This window comes from Ictalurus furcatus, chromosome 19 (assembly GCF_023375685.1).
Source record: "Ictalurus furcatus strain D&B chromosome 19, Billie_1.0, whole genome shotgun sequence".
Taxonomy (NCBI): Eukaryota; Metazoa; Chordata; class Actinopteri; order Siluriformes; family Ictaluridae; genus Ictalurus; species Ictalurus furcatus.
Genome location: NC_071273.1, coordinates 6111747 through 6125927, shown reverse-complemented (window position 1 = coordinate 6125927; position 14181 = coordinate 6111747). Strand labels below are relative to the sequence as shown.

Sequence of the window (14181 nt, the reverse complement as noted above, 5' to 3'; positions counted from 1 at the left end):
CCATGGCGGTACCTTCAGTGTAGTTAAACTGTATTTTCTTTGTTTTTTTTTAGCTACTTACATTTTAAATAATTTTCCTAACACTGTCCAAGATATTGTCCCATATTATATCAGAAGAAAACTTCTGATATAACCATATGAGAAGAAAAAGAATAGATATCACACTCAGGATCATTTAGTATTTGCTACACACATCTGTAATCTAGAACACATGCTCATAAAAACTTAAAATTTTCTTCCAAAGAGTTGGTTAATCTAATCTATTTCTTTATATTTTGAATTCAAATGATTGTTCACATGTTCAAATGCACCTTTTTTCCACATGTGATCATATATTACTCATAATCACATGAGAATCATATACAATTTCTTGTAAGGGAATTTCTTACTACCGATTTCAGAATTGTAATCCGTGCCTTAGAGCGCAATACGAGGTACATAAATATTTTGCCCGTTCTTGTTCCTTAGACTTAGAGCTAGATTTTATCCAAATATGGAATTGCAGTGTTCAGTTGGGTGTTTTACAAATAAACATTTTCATAAACAGAGCTTTGTCGTTGTTTCTCCTGTGATAAAAAGCACAAGTTATTACAGCTTAGTAAAACACCCAACTGAACACTGCAATTCCATATATGGATTAAATCTATTCATACTCATATCAATTTTAGGAATATAATCTGTCCTAGGATATAAAAAGTTAAGTCAAGGCAGGAAGGGGCAACAGAGAGAGCTTGTTGATCTCCTACTTGCTTGAGAGATGTCAGGGCCAGCAGAAGAGCGACCTTTAGAGTCGGAGGCTGACTCTATGGACCCTCCAGGACCATAGAAAAGGAATGACCACCCGCGGCCGGATGGGAGGAGCAAATCCAGATGAAGTTTGCTGAAATTCAGGCTGAACTGTATTGCTATGGCTCCGGGCCTCCCGTTGAACCAGAACAACGGATCTACTTCTTGATTGACACGAGGTCTACACCAAACCAAGCAAATCCCAACAGTGAGGTTTAACATGGCCTTAGAAAGTCATTTATCTTTATTTAACAGGGACACCTAGTGTTTCCTGGTAACCTTTATTTCCAGAGTTTTTCCTGGGTCAAAATTTGTCTGCGGCGGTACCTATACCGTACACTCTATGTTTTGCTGCAAATATTACCTTCTGTCCCTTTAAATAGCACACCCAAAACACGGATGAAAGGGAAACAAAAAACAGTCTAGCTAATTTGTTCTTACAATTCAAATGCTCTTCCTGCTCTCATCCCTTTCCTAGCTTTCGGCCGTCTCTGTTCCTCCTCTGGCACCACTTAATTTTTCTCAATTTCTTCAGGGAACAATTCTGTTTTATTTTACATCTGTTTTAATTGTGTGTTATAACATTTGAAGCCTTCGGACTAATGTTGACATCATCCAGATGATATTGGCTGAAATTCAGGCTGAACTAGATTGCTATGGCTCCGGGCCTCCTGCAGAACCAGAACAAAGGATCTACTTCCTGATTGACACAAGCTGTACACAAAAATGAAGCAAATCCCAACAGTGAGGTTCCTTAAAATTTTATTTAACATGGCCTTAGAACGTCATTTATCTTTATTTAATAGGCACACATAGCCTAGTGTTTCCTGGTAACCTTTATATCCATATAATATGTGTTTCTATACCATACACTCGATGTATTGCTGCAAATATTACCTACTGTCCCTTTAAACAGCACAGCCAAAATGATTGGCATTTCCCGTTAACATTTCTTAAACTAGAATACAGTTTGCAGTGAGAAAAAATGAAATGTTTTTGAAGAAGCACGGATTAAAGGGAAACAAAAAACGGTCTAGCTAAATTGTTCTTACATGACAACTCTTCCTGCTCTCATCCTTTTCCTAGCTTTCAGCCATCTTTGTTCCTCCTCTGGCACAACTTAATTTTTCTCAATAACTCTTCCTGCTCTCATCCTTTTCCTAGCTTTCAGCCATCTTTGTTCCTCCTCTGGCACCACTTAATTTTTCTCAATAACTCTTCCTGCTCTCATCCTTTTCCTAGCTTTCAGCCATCTTTGTTCCTCCTCTGGCACCACTTCATTTTTCTCAATTTCTTAATTGAAAATTCCACAGAGCAGGGAACAATTCTGTTTTATTTTACATCTGTTTAAACTGTGTGTTATTACATGAACATTGAAGTCTTCTGACTAATGTTGACGTTGAGCTATGGTGTAAAGACATTCATAAAAGGCCAACAGAGTTATCTGTGTAATCCCATATTTAACTTCCCTGACAGCAAATGAGTGACACAGAGCACATTCAGTTATCCATGGTGAAAAAGAAGCATTATATTATTTTTTACATAATTTTTACCCTATTATTAAAATGTCATTTTAACTGACCGATCATACATTGAATGATTAAATAACATGCTTATATTATTGTGGCTTCCGTCGTGTGATACATGAGTACATCACACTATTTATACAGATCACAATGTGGTTGTCTCCTCCAAGCTAACTCTTTGATGCGATTGGCCGCTGCATCCACACACGACCAATCAGAATCGTTTCTTGTGCACGCAGACAGAGGACTTCTTGGTCTTGTGTATGTAGTGACTGCTTTGGTGTTTCGATCAGTATCATTTCAAAAGCAAGAAGATTTCTCCAATTGCTTTACGTCATTCTTTATGATTAGTCATACATCTGCTACCTGTTCCAGTGCTACTATCTGTAATATTGAAATTTGCTCTCATTCAGTGATGAAGGAAAGTTTAAAAGTTTAATAGCTTTCTTTCACTAAAACACAAAACACTACATGTATTACACTAAGAGAACAACAAATATTTGCATTTTCATCCACAATTCAACAAAATATCCTACTGAGGAAAACATTAAATAACTCTGTTCGGTAAATTTGAATGCTACCATTTTAATCAGGCTCTGTGATTTGTAAAGTAACCATGATAACACTAAAAAGCATACAGTGTGAGGTTTTTATTTTTTTTTATCTGACAACAGATCTTTGTTTGTTTATCAGAAAATCACGGCATTCACTCAGTACACCATCAACCTAATGACTGGAGAGAAAGTTCATTCAATTGGCTCAATGCATTTCTTTCTGGACTTCCAAAATCTCCTCAAAATGCCAAAAGGTACCTCCTCATATTTACACGCACTTTACAGACATGTTTAAAAATCTGCCCACGTTTGCTGGACCACGAACACCAAATGAAAATATAGCTACTGTATAATAAACATGAAGTAAAGCTCTAGCACGATAATCATGCATGAGGGATACTGCGTTCTAAATCACATGCTGCTATGAAACCCTAATTCAAAGGGGTAAGTACATACTTTGATTTTTGGCAGATTTTTCTAGCTAAAGAATGTATCAATTGAACATTCCATTAGCAACAATTAGTGCCAATAAAATGCTGAATTATTATTTAGCAAACCTGTAAATTGCGATCGCAAATTAGGACGTTAAGCTTTAGCGTTAGGCCTGTTGTTCAGTTGGAATCATGTTGAGATCATATGTCTGGCTATCCAGGTAATGCTCCAAAAGCAACACCTGAAACAAGAAGGTATTTATATGGATATATTATATATTGATGGAAAATTACCCTTTAAAATGTAATGATTTTTTCCTGACATATTATCTCTTTAAGACATATCTTACCCCTTCCTATCCCACCTTATATATATATATATATATATATATATATATATATATATATATATATATATATATATATATATATATATATATATATATATATATATATATATATATATATATATGTATGTATGTATATGCACACACACAGCCACTAAGTAGCAACAATACAAAGACTTAAATACCCTGCAGTGTCTTCGGTATGTACTCTTTGGTTAAAAATGTTCTATGCCTTTTTCTTGAACCCACAATTTTGAGGTAAATTCAGCACAGTTATTGACCCACCTTTGAACTAGGGATATCTCAAGAGGTTTTTCTGTATTGGCTTCGACTCGTCTTGGCCGTATTTGCATTTGTACTTGTATTTGCATCAGTCTCGCTAAATATGGTCTGGATCTCAGGTGATCCGTTGGCGCTTTGCATGACAGGTGAAGTGACCTGGTGCATCAGTTTCACTTTTCCATGTAACTCAGAGGAAACAGAGCTGCATAAAAGCGCAGCCTAAAAACGACCTTAATTAGTTATTGATCGACTTACTTTGCCGAGTTTCTCAGCTGTCAGAGATGAGCGCGAGCCTGAGTGAGCAGTATGAGGAGAAGGTGCGCCCGTACATCGACCTGATCGACTCTCTGCGCCCGCTCGGTGTGGAGAAGGACCTCGCGCTTCCAGCCATCGCCGTGATCGGAGACCAGAGCTCGGGGAAGAGCTCGGTGCTGGAGGCGCTGTCCGGAGTCGCTCTGCCCCGCGGGGGAGGTGAGACACCATGGGTCAACTTATTAATCATATGGGTTTAAAAAAAAAAAGAAGTGATTTATTATTATTATTATTATTATTATTATTATTATTATTGTTGTTGTTGTTGTTGTTGTTGTTGCTGTTATTTAAAATTTTTGCTATGATTATAATTATTCGTTTTATTTATTTCATGAAATATCGAAGTGCATTTGAGTGCACTCATTATACTGTAGCTCAAGATAAAAAATAACTCAAAAACAAACAAACAAGCAAACAAACTGTCACGTTACAAAGGAAGATACGGAAGCAAGCGCAGATGTTCAAACAGTTTAATAAACAAACAAACAACAAAACAAAGACACTAAGACCCATAGGCAAAATACTGAAGCTAAGGCTAAACATAAACTATGAAACAAAACATGGTACAGGGACAAAGGTCAAGATAGACAATAGGTAAGATGAGGAAGCAGTACAAACAGTGGCTATGTATATGAGTGCTTGTTAAACAGAAAAGTGAGACAGGTGCAGGTGGTCCTGTGACAATGATGTAGTATGGTGCAGTGGCTGCTGGGAAATTAAGTCCAGAGTTACCTCCTTGATATATGACACAAACAAACAAACAAAAAAAAACGGTGATATTTCCCTTTTCATCTAACTTTTTTTTTTTAAAAGTCAAATAACATTATAATTACATCCAACTTTTATCTGTAATGACTTTAAACTCTAATTTAATATAATTGTATTGTTATTATTTAATATAATGTGAAATATGTATGACATATCTGTAAATGAATTCAGGAAATAGGCTTGTGATATCAGAGGATGGAAGTACTTTGCAGATCTTTTTTTTTTTTTTGCAGGAAAAGGACATTTGCGTTAGTGTACGTGTAAATTGTGACAGAATTCAGAAGAATTGTAGTGAATGTCAAATCCAAAACCAACTTTACTACGGTGACTGCGTTCTCTGCGACTGTAGTGATCGATGTCACTTACAAATAAAACACACCCCATAGTAGGCCTATACTCCCACCCCGATAATAACTGACCGGTGTCTCTGTGAAGCGTCATACAAACTCAAAGGGATTTGCGAATCTGTTTGAATATTGGCACACTACGTACGATGCCGAGGAAGTGACGTAGCCAACGGGGTAATTGCTGTTGCTACAGTATTTCTGACAGGGTCGTAACTCGTAATACACAACTGCAAGTGAAATGCAACTGCAAGTGGATTTTGCGTGGCATTTGAAATTTGCTGGACATTGTACATTCACGTATACGAAAACGCGGTAATATGCGATTTGCATTTTCGTTTTTGCTTGAATTCTGTCGCAATTTACGTGTCCACAAGTAGGAAACACAACTGCAAATCCAATTTGCGTTTAATTTTGAAAATTGTCCGCAAGATACTTCCATTTCAAAAGAATTTACAAACCCGATCAAACCTAATTTACATACAGTAGTGCACATGCTCACAGCACCGATCGGACCACTTCAGGGACATCAACAGAGTCTTAACAGAGCCGAAACTTTAGTATGGATAAAGTTACATTCACGTACGTGAAATTTTAATTTCAGGTTTAATCTATTTCAAACGCATTTCTTCATCTTCATTTTATTTTCACTCTCATAGCAAGTATCACTATCAAGTATTATGTCCACAGTTATGTTAGCCTAATGTAATGTTCATTACCAGTAGAAACTTAATAGTCAATAGTAACATAGAGAGATATGTAATGATTGTAAAGTCTTTATATTTAACATTATTTACACTGAAACTTTCTGAACATACAGCAAATCGCTACGTATGACATATGTATCAGAATGGCTTCAAATGTTTAAAAAAGATGAATAAATGTCAGAGAGGAGTATTCGACTTTTTTACGGTTATATTCTCTGCCGTTAATCAAGAAGATATCGTGACACGATGTCCACTTGAGCTCAAGATGAAGAAGAGCAGACAGAAGGACTTCTGGCATGGAAAGATCAAGTACAAGGACATTGAGAGAGACATTACAGATCCAGCAGATGTGGAGAGATTGATTAGAAAAGGTAACGATGTTGTGAATCATAGTCGTACAGCTCTTTAAAGAAATGATTATCAAGTCTCTGACATTTTAAACACAGTATGGCCAAATATTTGGTTTGTTTTCACTCTATCAGTGACTGTCACGCTGTCAAATCTTGGGATGACACTTATACAGTCAAATTAGTGGACAGGAACTAACTGTTTATTTATTATTATTATTATTAAGCTTACAACAAAATCAAGCTAATTTCAGTGAGTACTTACCTAAGTCCTAAGCGGACTAATGTTGAATACAAGCAAGCTTTGTTACTTTTTTGACTTGTAAAGAAGCTACACAAAGTCCTCTCTAATGCTGAAGAGGAGGAGGTAAAAGCTATAGTCTGTAAAATTCTTTTACAAATAAAAACTTGAATAAAATTAAGTGAAAATGTGATTGTATTATGACTATTCTGTCAAATTGCCGTGTTGTGTTGTGTTTGCCAGCTAGCTTTGTTTGGGCACGTTCTTTAACATTAGCAGTCTAATTTGATTAGCGTCTTTCTCAAATTTTATCAAGCCAACATTGTTTGGACTTATTCCTAAACATTCGCTATCTAATTAGGTTGCTGTTTTGTGAGCTAGCTAGCTTTGCTTAATTATATATTTTACCTAGCTGACTTATTTTTGTTTTAATTATTACTGTCTCATGTGCATGTTCTTCTTTTAGCTCAGAATGAAATAGCTGGAGCCTTGGGCATGAGCGACGAGCTCATCAGCCTGGAGGTGACATCGACCAATGCTCCCAACCTCACATTCATCGATCTGCCTGGTATTGTCCGAGTGCCAGTCAAAGGCCAACCGGAGGACATTGGAGAACAGGTCAATTGCTTTTAAGGATTATTTAAATGGATCGTATTTGTTATGTGGTATACTGATTAAATATGACATTGTAAACTCTGATAAAATATCAAATGAAGCATTTTGAAATGTATCAGTGCATGTCTGACTTTTTCAGATTAAGAGCCTGATGAAAAAGTTCATCACAAAACAAGACACCATCATCTTGGTGGTGGTGCCGTGTAACGTGGACATCACCACTACTGAAGCGCTGAAGATGGCTCAGAAAATCGATCTACTCGGTGAAAGAACTATTGGTCTGTATTTTTAATATATAGTGAATTGTGACTGTAACACTTCTCTTCGGTTTGGAGGGAAAAGTATAGCAGTTTTATTTCCCTGTGCATAGGTCAATGCACATGCTTACACGCAGCTCTGTGCAGCTCAGCTCTCGCTCTCGCGTAGCTCTAGTCTCGACCCTCTTTATCCTTGCCACTACTTACTGAACAGAACACTCATTAGCCAAATTTGGCACAGGTCTGGGATCCTTACCGCTCACCTTCCGCAGCTCTGCTCTCCATTCCTCTTGACCACGCCCAACGCTTCCACAGTGATGTTTTAACACGTACACAAGATATCTTCCATAAACATTTTGCATGTGTGTTCATAACAGGCATCCTGACAAAGCCCGACCTGGTGGACAAAGGCAAGGAGGATGAGGTGGTGTCCGTCATCAATAACGATATCATTTTCCTCACTAAAGGCTATACGGTCATCAGGTGCCAAGGACAGCAGGAGGTCGTGGACCGCATCTCTCTGTACGAAGCCATCGAGAAGGAGAAGCACTTCTTTATAGAACACCCACATTTCAGGTAGACATTTTAATCTCAGGGAAGATATGTCTTGAGAATTTTCCGGAATTTGCCATCGGGAATCTTTAAATGCGCAGTATGTAGAATTTCAATTTTAATATAAGAGTATTAACCATGTTAGCTAGTACAAGTGGTCCTAATCATATTAATCTATAAAAAAAATGGTTGCTGTTGAAAAAAAAACTCCGTGAGATGAATGTAAAAATGCGGTTTTCACAGGATGCCGTATAAAGCAGGAAAAGCCACCATTCCCAAACTGGCTGAGAATCTCACACTCGAACTTGTCCTTCACATCAAGGTAAAGCTAGATTGTATGGTACATAAATGTCCCTGCTCATAGTAAAATACTTGCTGGTAGTAAAATGTGGCTGTGTGTGTGTTTTAGAAATCTCTGCCGCAGCTGAAGGAGCAAATCCAGCTGATGTTGGCTGAAACTCAGACTGAACTGGATCGCTACAACTCTGGGCCTCCTACAGATCCAGAACAATGGATGGACTTCCTGACTGATGTGAGTTGTACACAAAAACGAAATAAAGACTAACAGCGAAGATCCTCAAATTTGGAATAATGTCATTTAACACGTCCTTGGAAAGTCATTTCCTGGTTATTGTTTCCTTGGTAACTAGTATATCCAGAGTTTTTCACCATGCACTCGATGTACTGCTGCAAATATTGTCTAATATACCCAGAGTTTAATTTGAGCAGCTCTGAAATGTATCGCACCTTAAAAGGTGAGAGTCTAAGAGAGCGAGCGGCAACAGGTCGTTGTTGAAGCAGTTTGGAGACCGGAATGAAAGGAAAACACGAAGGGCCTAGCTATTGTAGATCAACTCATCACTTGGCATCACTTCATTTCTCTCACGTTCTTACTTTCATCCCTTCTGTGGCTGATGAATAAATGAATACACACACACACACACACACACACACACACATATAGATAGATAGATAGATAGATAGATAGATAGATATATAAACAAAACTTATCTTTACATTATCTGACTTAGGATCTTCTGACATACTGTTTATTCCTTTCATCCCTGGAAAGGAACCCAATTGATTTCCTGCTCACAGACCGACAAAGATGAAAAATGCCGTATTTGGGTTCGGCAAATTCAATTAACTTTTATTTGTATAGCGCTTTTAACACTGGACATTGGCTCAAAGCAGCTTTACAGAAATATATAAACACACGATAGAGATTTTAAGTGTGAATTTATCCCTATTGAGTGAGTCGGTAGTGACAGTGGTGAGGAAAAACTCCCTAAGATGATATGAGGAAGAAACCTTGAGAGGAACCAGACTAAGAAGGCAACCCGTCTTCATCTGGGTAACAGCGGATAGTGTGAAAGTAATATAAAGTTCATTATGGTTTTAACATGAAGTCTGTTTGTTGCACTAGTCCACTGTTCACCAAAAGAGACCTGAGTGTAAAACTGCATGTGGTAATCACAGTCCCAAGGCCATCACAGCAACCGTAGTCCCAGCAACCACAACGAGAACGTAAATGTGGAATTGAGGTCCAAAACCATTTCCATTGTACTTCAAGCAGTATCATCCTCAGCAAGACTGTAGCCTCCAGTTGATGAGAGCTCCATCCAGACCTAGGGCATCAGGATGGATCAGGCAGGTCCGGAGAGCAGAAAGTGTCAGGATCACTGGCTTCTCCATAATATCATGTGTGGCTCGACCATCAATTCTGTTTTCCTTTATATCTGCTTTCATTTTACATTATAGCTTTACGGACCTTCTGGCTAATGTTGACGTTGAGCTGAAATCAGGAGATGTTCATAAACGTTCTACAAAATAATCCCATATTTAACTCTGCCCGAACAGCAAATGAATGGTATAGAGCATGGGTCTCCAATCTTATCTGCAAAGGGCCGGTGTGGGTGCAGGTTTTCATTCCAACAAGCAGGAGCCACACTTCACTAAAACGCTACCGTATTACACTGAGTGCATCTGAGTTTTTATTCTTTTTTAAAAAATCAGTCTGACTACAGGCATTTGTTTGTTTATTAGAAAATAACAGCATTCACTCAGGACGCCATCAACATAACAATTGGAGAGGAGACGAAGAGCGTGCCACATGTCAACATCTACTCCACTCTGAGGAGAGAGTTTAATGACTGGAAGACGGATCTAGACAAAAGAGGAAAGACATGTGAGTGACATGTGGTCTGATGATATATCTCTGTGTCTGTATATCAAGGGCGTTACAGATGTTGGGTACCTGAAATATCGCAATAAAAAATTTACTAATTTAATTCCCGCAGGTATTACCTACGGTATGACTTTGCACATTTGAAAACCTTTCATCAAGCATCTATATTTCAAAATAATCTTTGTTTAATTTAAATAGGAATTTTCTGGAAAAAAAAAATCTTATCTAAACTGAGAAGCTAGTCAGAGTTGTAGGAAATTGTATATTTACATATTTATAAGTCATAGATGAAGAATAATGAAGCCATATCTTCTGTTATAAATCTATTAAAAGTGTTCTTGTACAGTATGAGTGTCCACTCTTATTTTACAAACACATGAGTGGGGATAGGATGTAGGATGGACCACATTGAAGGTTATGGAGTTTACCTTTACCCTGAACCTTTACTTTGGTGGCGGAGGGGATTTTTAGTTAACAAGGGCATTGAGAAGGAAGTGAAGGAGTATGAAGAAAAATACAGAGGCAGAGAACTCCCAGGATTCATCAACTACAAGACCTTCGAGATTATACTGAAGGACCAGATCAAACAGCTGGAGAAACCTGCCATCAGGAGAATGAAGGACATCTCAGGTAAATGGCATATAAGAACTCATTTGAAGATAAATGTATGGAGCTATTTCGCAGGCTTTGTATTCTGTCTTACATGTAAGGTAATAAATAATGGGAAAATATCACGATTTACTACTACATCATATTTCCACAGATTCCACATCCATTTCTCTTCCACATTCTGCTTTGCCTTTTGTGTGCATCGAGATTTATTACAGAAATTAATGTTTTTCTTTTTTTCTTTTTCTTTTTAGATTTCATTAGGAATGAGTTCATCCAGCTGGCTCAATCCAATTTTCCGGACTTCCCGAATCTCCTCAAAGTGACAAAAGTAGGTCCTCATATTTACACGAACTTTACGGACACGTTTGAAACTCTGCCTACATTTGCTGGACCATGAACACCAAATGACAATATATGATAAACATGAACCAAAAGGTCTAGTACAAGAAGCATGCTGTCAGGGAATATCATGTTCAAGCATGTCATGGTGAGATGGTCCTTTGTTCCTCCAGACCAAGATCGAGAACATAAAGCAGCTGAAGGAGTCCGAGGCTGAATCGATGCTGAAGACTCAGTTTAACATGGAGCTGATGATCTATACTCAGGATAGTGTCTACACTAACATCCTGAACATGCTGAAGCGCATGGAGGAAGAAGATGAGAGACAATCTCATGGCGTGGCTCGCCCTCCTTGCAATAGTTTGTACAATCGCTCAGACACTGAAGCCACCCTGGAGGAACTGACGCACTACCTCAAGTCTTACTACAGCGTAAGTGGTTATTGTCAATCGTTCATTTCCTGGTGTTACTGATGATATTTCTGATTATTTGCAATGTTATCATGTTCAACCACAGTAAGAGGGCATAACCATGATGGACACTACTCTGAAATCCTCATTTCAAGGCGTAGTACCTGCTTTGATTTTTGACAGATTATTGTAGTTCACGAACATATAACGTGAACACTCCTTTAGCCATAACACACCACTTATACCTGCGTATTGACTTTTTTGAGAGGAGTTGGAGTTCTCTTGGCATTTGCACTTGGACTTAAAAGATGGGTTTTCTCACATACACTGCAGCACAATGAAATTCTTTTCTTTGCATATGCCAGGTTGTTAGGAAGCTAGGACCAGACATGAGCAAATAGGGGCTTAAGGGCCTTGCTCAAGGGCCCAACAGTGGCAGCTAGGCAGCGCCGGGGCTTGAACCCTTGGCTTTCTGATCAGTACCCCAGAGCCTTAACCATTGAGCCAAGTAATACCTTATTTTAGAAAACAGCCTAATCACTGGCGCAATGTACAAATGATGCCTACTAGTTGAAGTTAAGACGTGGCCTCGAAAAGGATTTGATGGTTTTCGGTCTCGAATTGGTGTGGTTTCCTTTCTTTTGAACTCGATCTTGGCTTGGCCTGGATCCCCTCCCCCCCAAAAACTCTGTCATGACTCGACCTCGGCTGGCCCTGGTCTTGGAATTGGACGGTCTTGACTACAATATTATTTGAGACAGACTTCTATTACTTGTTGCTTACTGTAGCCTTATCGCTCCAGTTCAAAAAATTAAATGTCAAACACAACATGCATGCCTTATCTTGATTGACTCTGTTTGGGGTAAATTTTTCTTAATTGAATATGTGTTTAGATTGCGAGTAACCGTCTGGCTGACCAGGTGCCGCTGGTGATCAAGTACAAGGTGCTTCAGGAGTCAGCGGAGCAGCTGCAGAGAGAAATGCTACAGCTCATGCAGAATTATAACATTAATGATCTGTTGGAAGAAGATCATTTCATCAACGTCAAACGCAACAACCTAAAGAGCCGCCAGAAACGTCTGGCGGAGGCCCTCGTCAAACTGGTCTTGATATAAACTACAAATTTATAGTCAATTATGGTTTACGGGAAAATGTATAACTTTTGAAAACTTTAGGAAATGCAGGTAGTAATGATAATAATAATTGATATATTTACTTTTAGATGATTAGTTCATATAGCTACTTAAAAGCTTTGCATTTTTTGTTTGTTGCACAATATTTTAAGAAACGTAATTGAAATATCTGTTAATGCGATTTCTTACTTTGCTGTGTTGAGTCTGTGACAAAATTATCCTAGATGTACTTTTTTTTTTGTTTTGGGACTGTTTTCTGCTTCTTATACTTGCTGGGAGAATGATTTTATTATTTCTTTTTCACTTGGATTGATAATGATTAATTAGGAATAAACTTTCATAAAATCTAGTTTGGACGTCATTGGAAGTTTGACTTGTTTTTCTGTCTTAATCCCACACACATTATGCTGGTGATATATTAAACATACCATGTCAGGATTGTGTACGTGGAGTTTGAATGTTCTCCCCGTGCTTCGAGAGTTTCCTCCGGGTACTACAGCGTCCTCCTCCAGTCCAAAGACATGCACTGTAGGCTGATTGCCATCTCTAAAATATGTGTCCATAGTATGTGAATGTGTGTTGGAACCCCATCCAAGGTGTCCCCTGCCTTGTGCCCAAAGTCCCCTGGGATATACTCCAGGCTCCCTGCAACCCCATCTTTGCTCTACTTGGTGTCATATTATGTCACAATAAAACTCTACAGAAGTGACAATGAAGCATGATCAGAGATCAAACATTACAGTAAAGTAAATGTTGCCTGAAAATGAAAAAGTCACAGCTTAAACCATTGTCTGTGTGTGTGTGTGTGTGTGTGTGTGTGTGTGTGTGTGTGTCATCATATTCTACATATTTCCCATCTTATTCACAATATTATTAAGGGGAAAAAATCGTCCACTGCACCTTTAACATACGACTGACAATGTAAAAATAAATAAATAAATAAAAACCTACACATTGTATGCTATAAAACTTCTCATGTGTGGCATTTTCCCAGCATTATGTAGCATGTTTTATCAGTGAGTACTTTGTTGCTTTACAAAGTAATTTTGTACACTCTCACCACTTTTAACCAAATATTACCCAAATATAATCTGTAAGTGTGCAAAAACCATCGCCTAGCTTCTGGCCGTCTTTGTTCCTCCTCTGGCACTACTTAATTTTTCTAACGTTCTTAATGAAAAATGCCATAGAGCAGGGAACAATTCTGCTTTATTTTATATCTGTTTTAATTTTGTGCATAAGTACATACTTTGATTTTTGGCAGATTTTTCTAGCTAAAGAATGTAACAATTGAACATTCCATTAGCAACAATTAGTGCCAATAAAATGCTGAATTATTATTTATCAACCCTGTAAATTGCAATCGCAAATTAGAACGTTAAGCTTTAGCGTTAGGCCTGTTGTTCAATCGGAATCATGTTGAGATCATA

The 14181-nt window shown here is 38.0% G+C and overlaps 2 protein-coding genes across 3 annotated transcripts in view; both read left to right on the top strand.

The window, feature by feature from the left end:
• LOC128623031 (zinc finger protein 850-like) overlaps window positions 1–14181 on the top strand; it is a 207434-nt gene that overhangs the window by 64732 nt on the left and 128521 nt on the right.
• Window positions 4105–13100, top strand: LOC128623025 (interferon-induced GTP-binding protein Mx1-like). 2 transcript variants are annotated; one of them, XM_053649868.1, is made up of 12 exons: window positions 4105–4397; window positions 6291–6428; window positions 7112–7263; window positions 7400–7538; window positions 7895–8093; window positions 8313–8391; window positions 8479–8601; window positions 10116–10257; window positions 10729–10887; window positions 11121–11197; window positions 11382–11639; window positions 12512–13100. In XM_053649868.1, the coding sequence occupies exons 1-12, from the start codon at window positions 4208–4210 to the stop codon at window positions 12731–12733; spliced, it is 1878 nt and encodes a 625-aa protein (XP_053505843.1). In that variant the 5' UTR covers window positions 4105–4207; the 3' UTR covers window positions 12734–13100. The 2 variants fall into 2 exon arrangements, with proteins under 2 accessions (XP_053505843.1, XP_053505842.1); XM_053649867.1 differs by having other exon boundaries at window positions 6288–6428.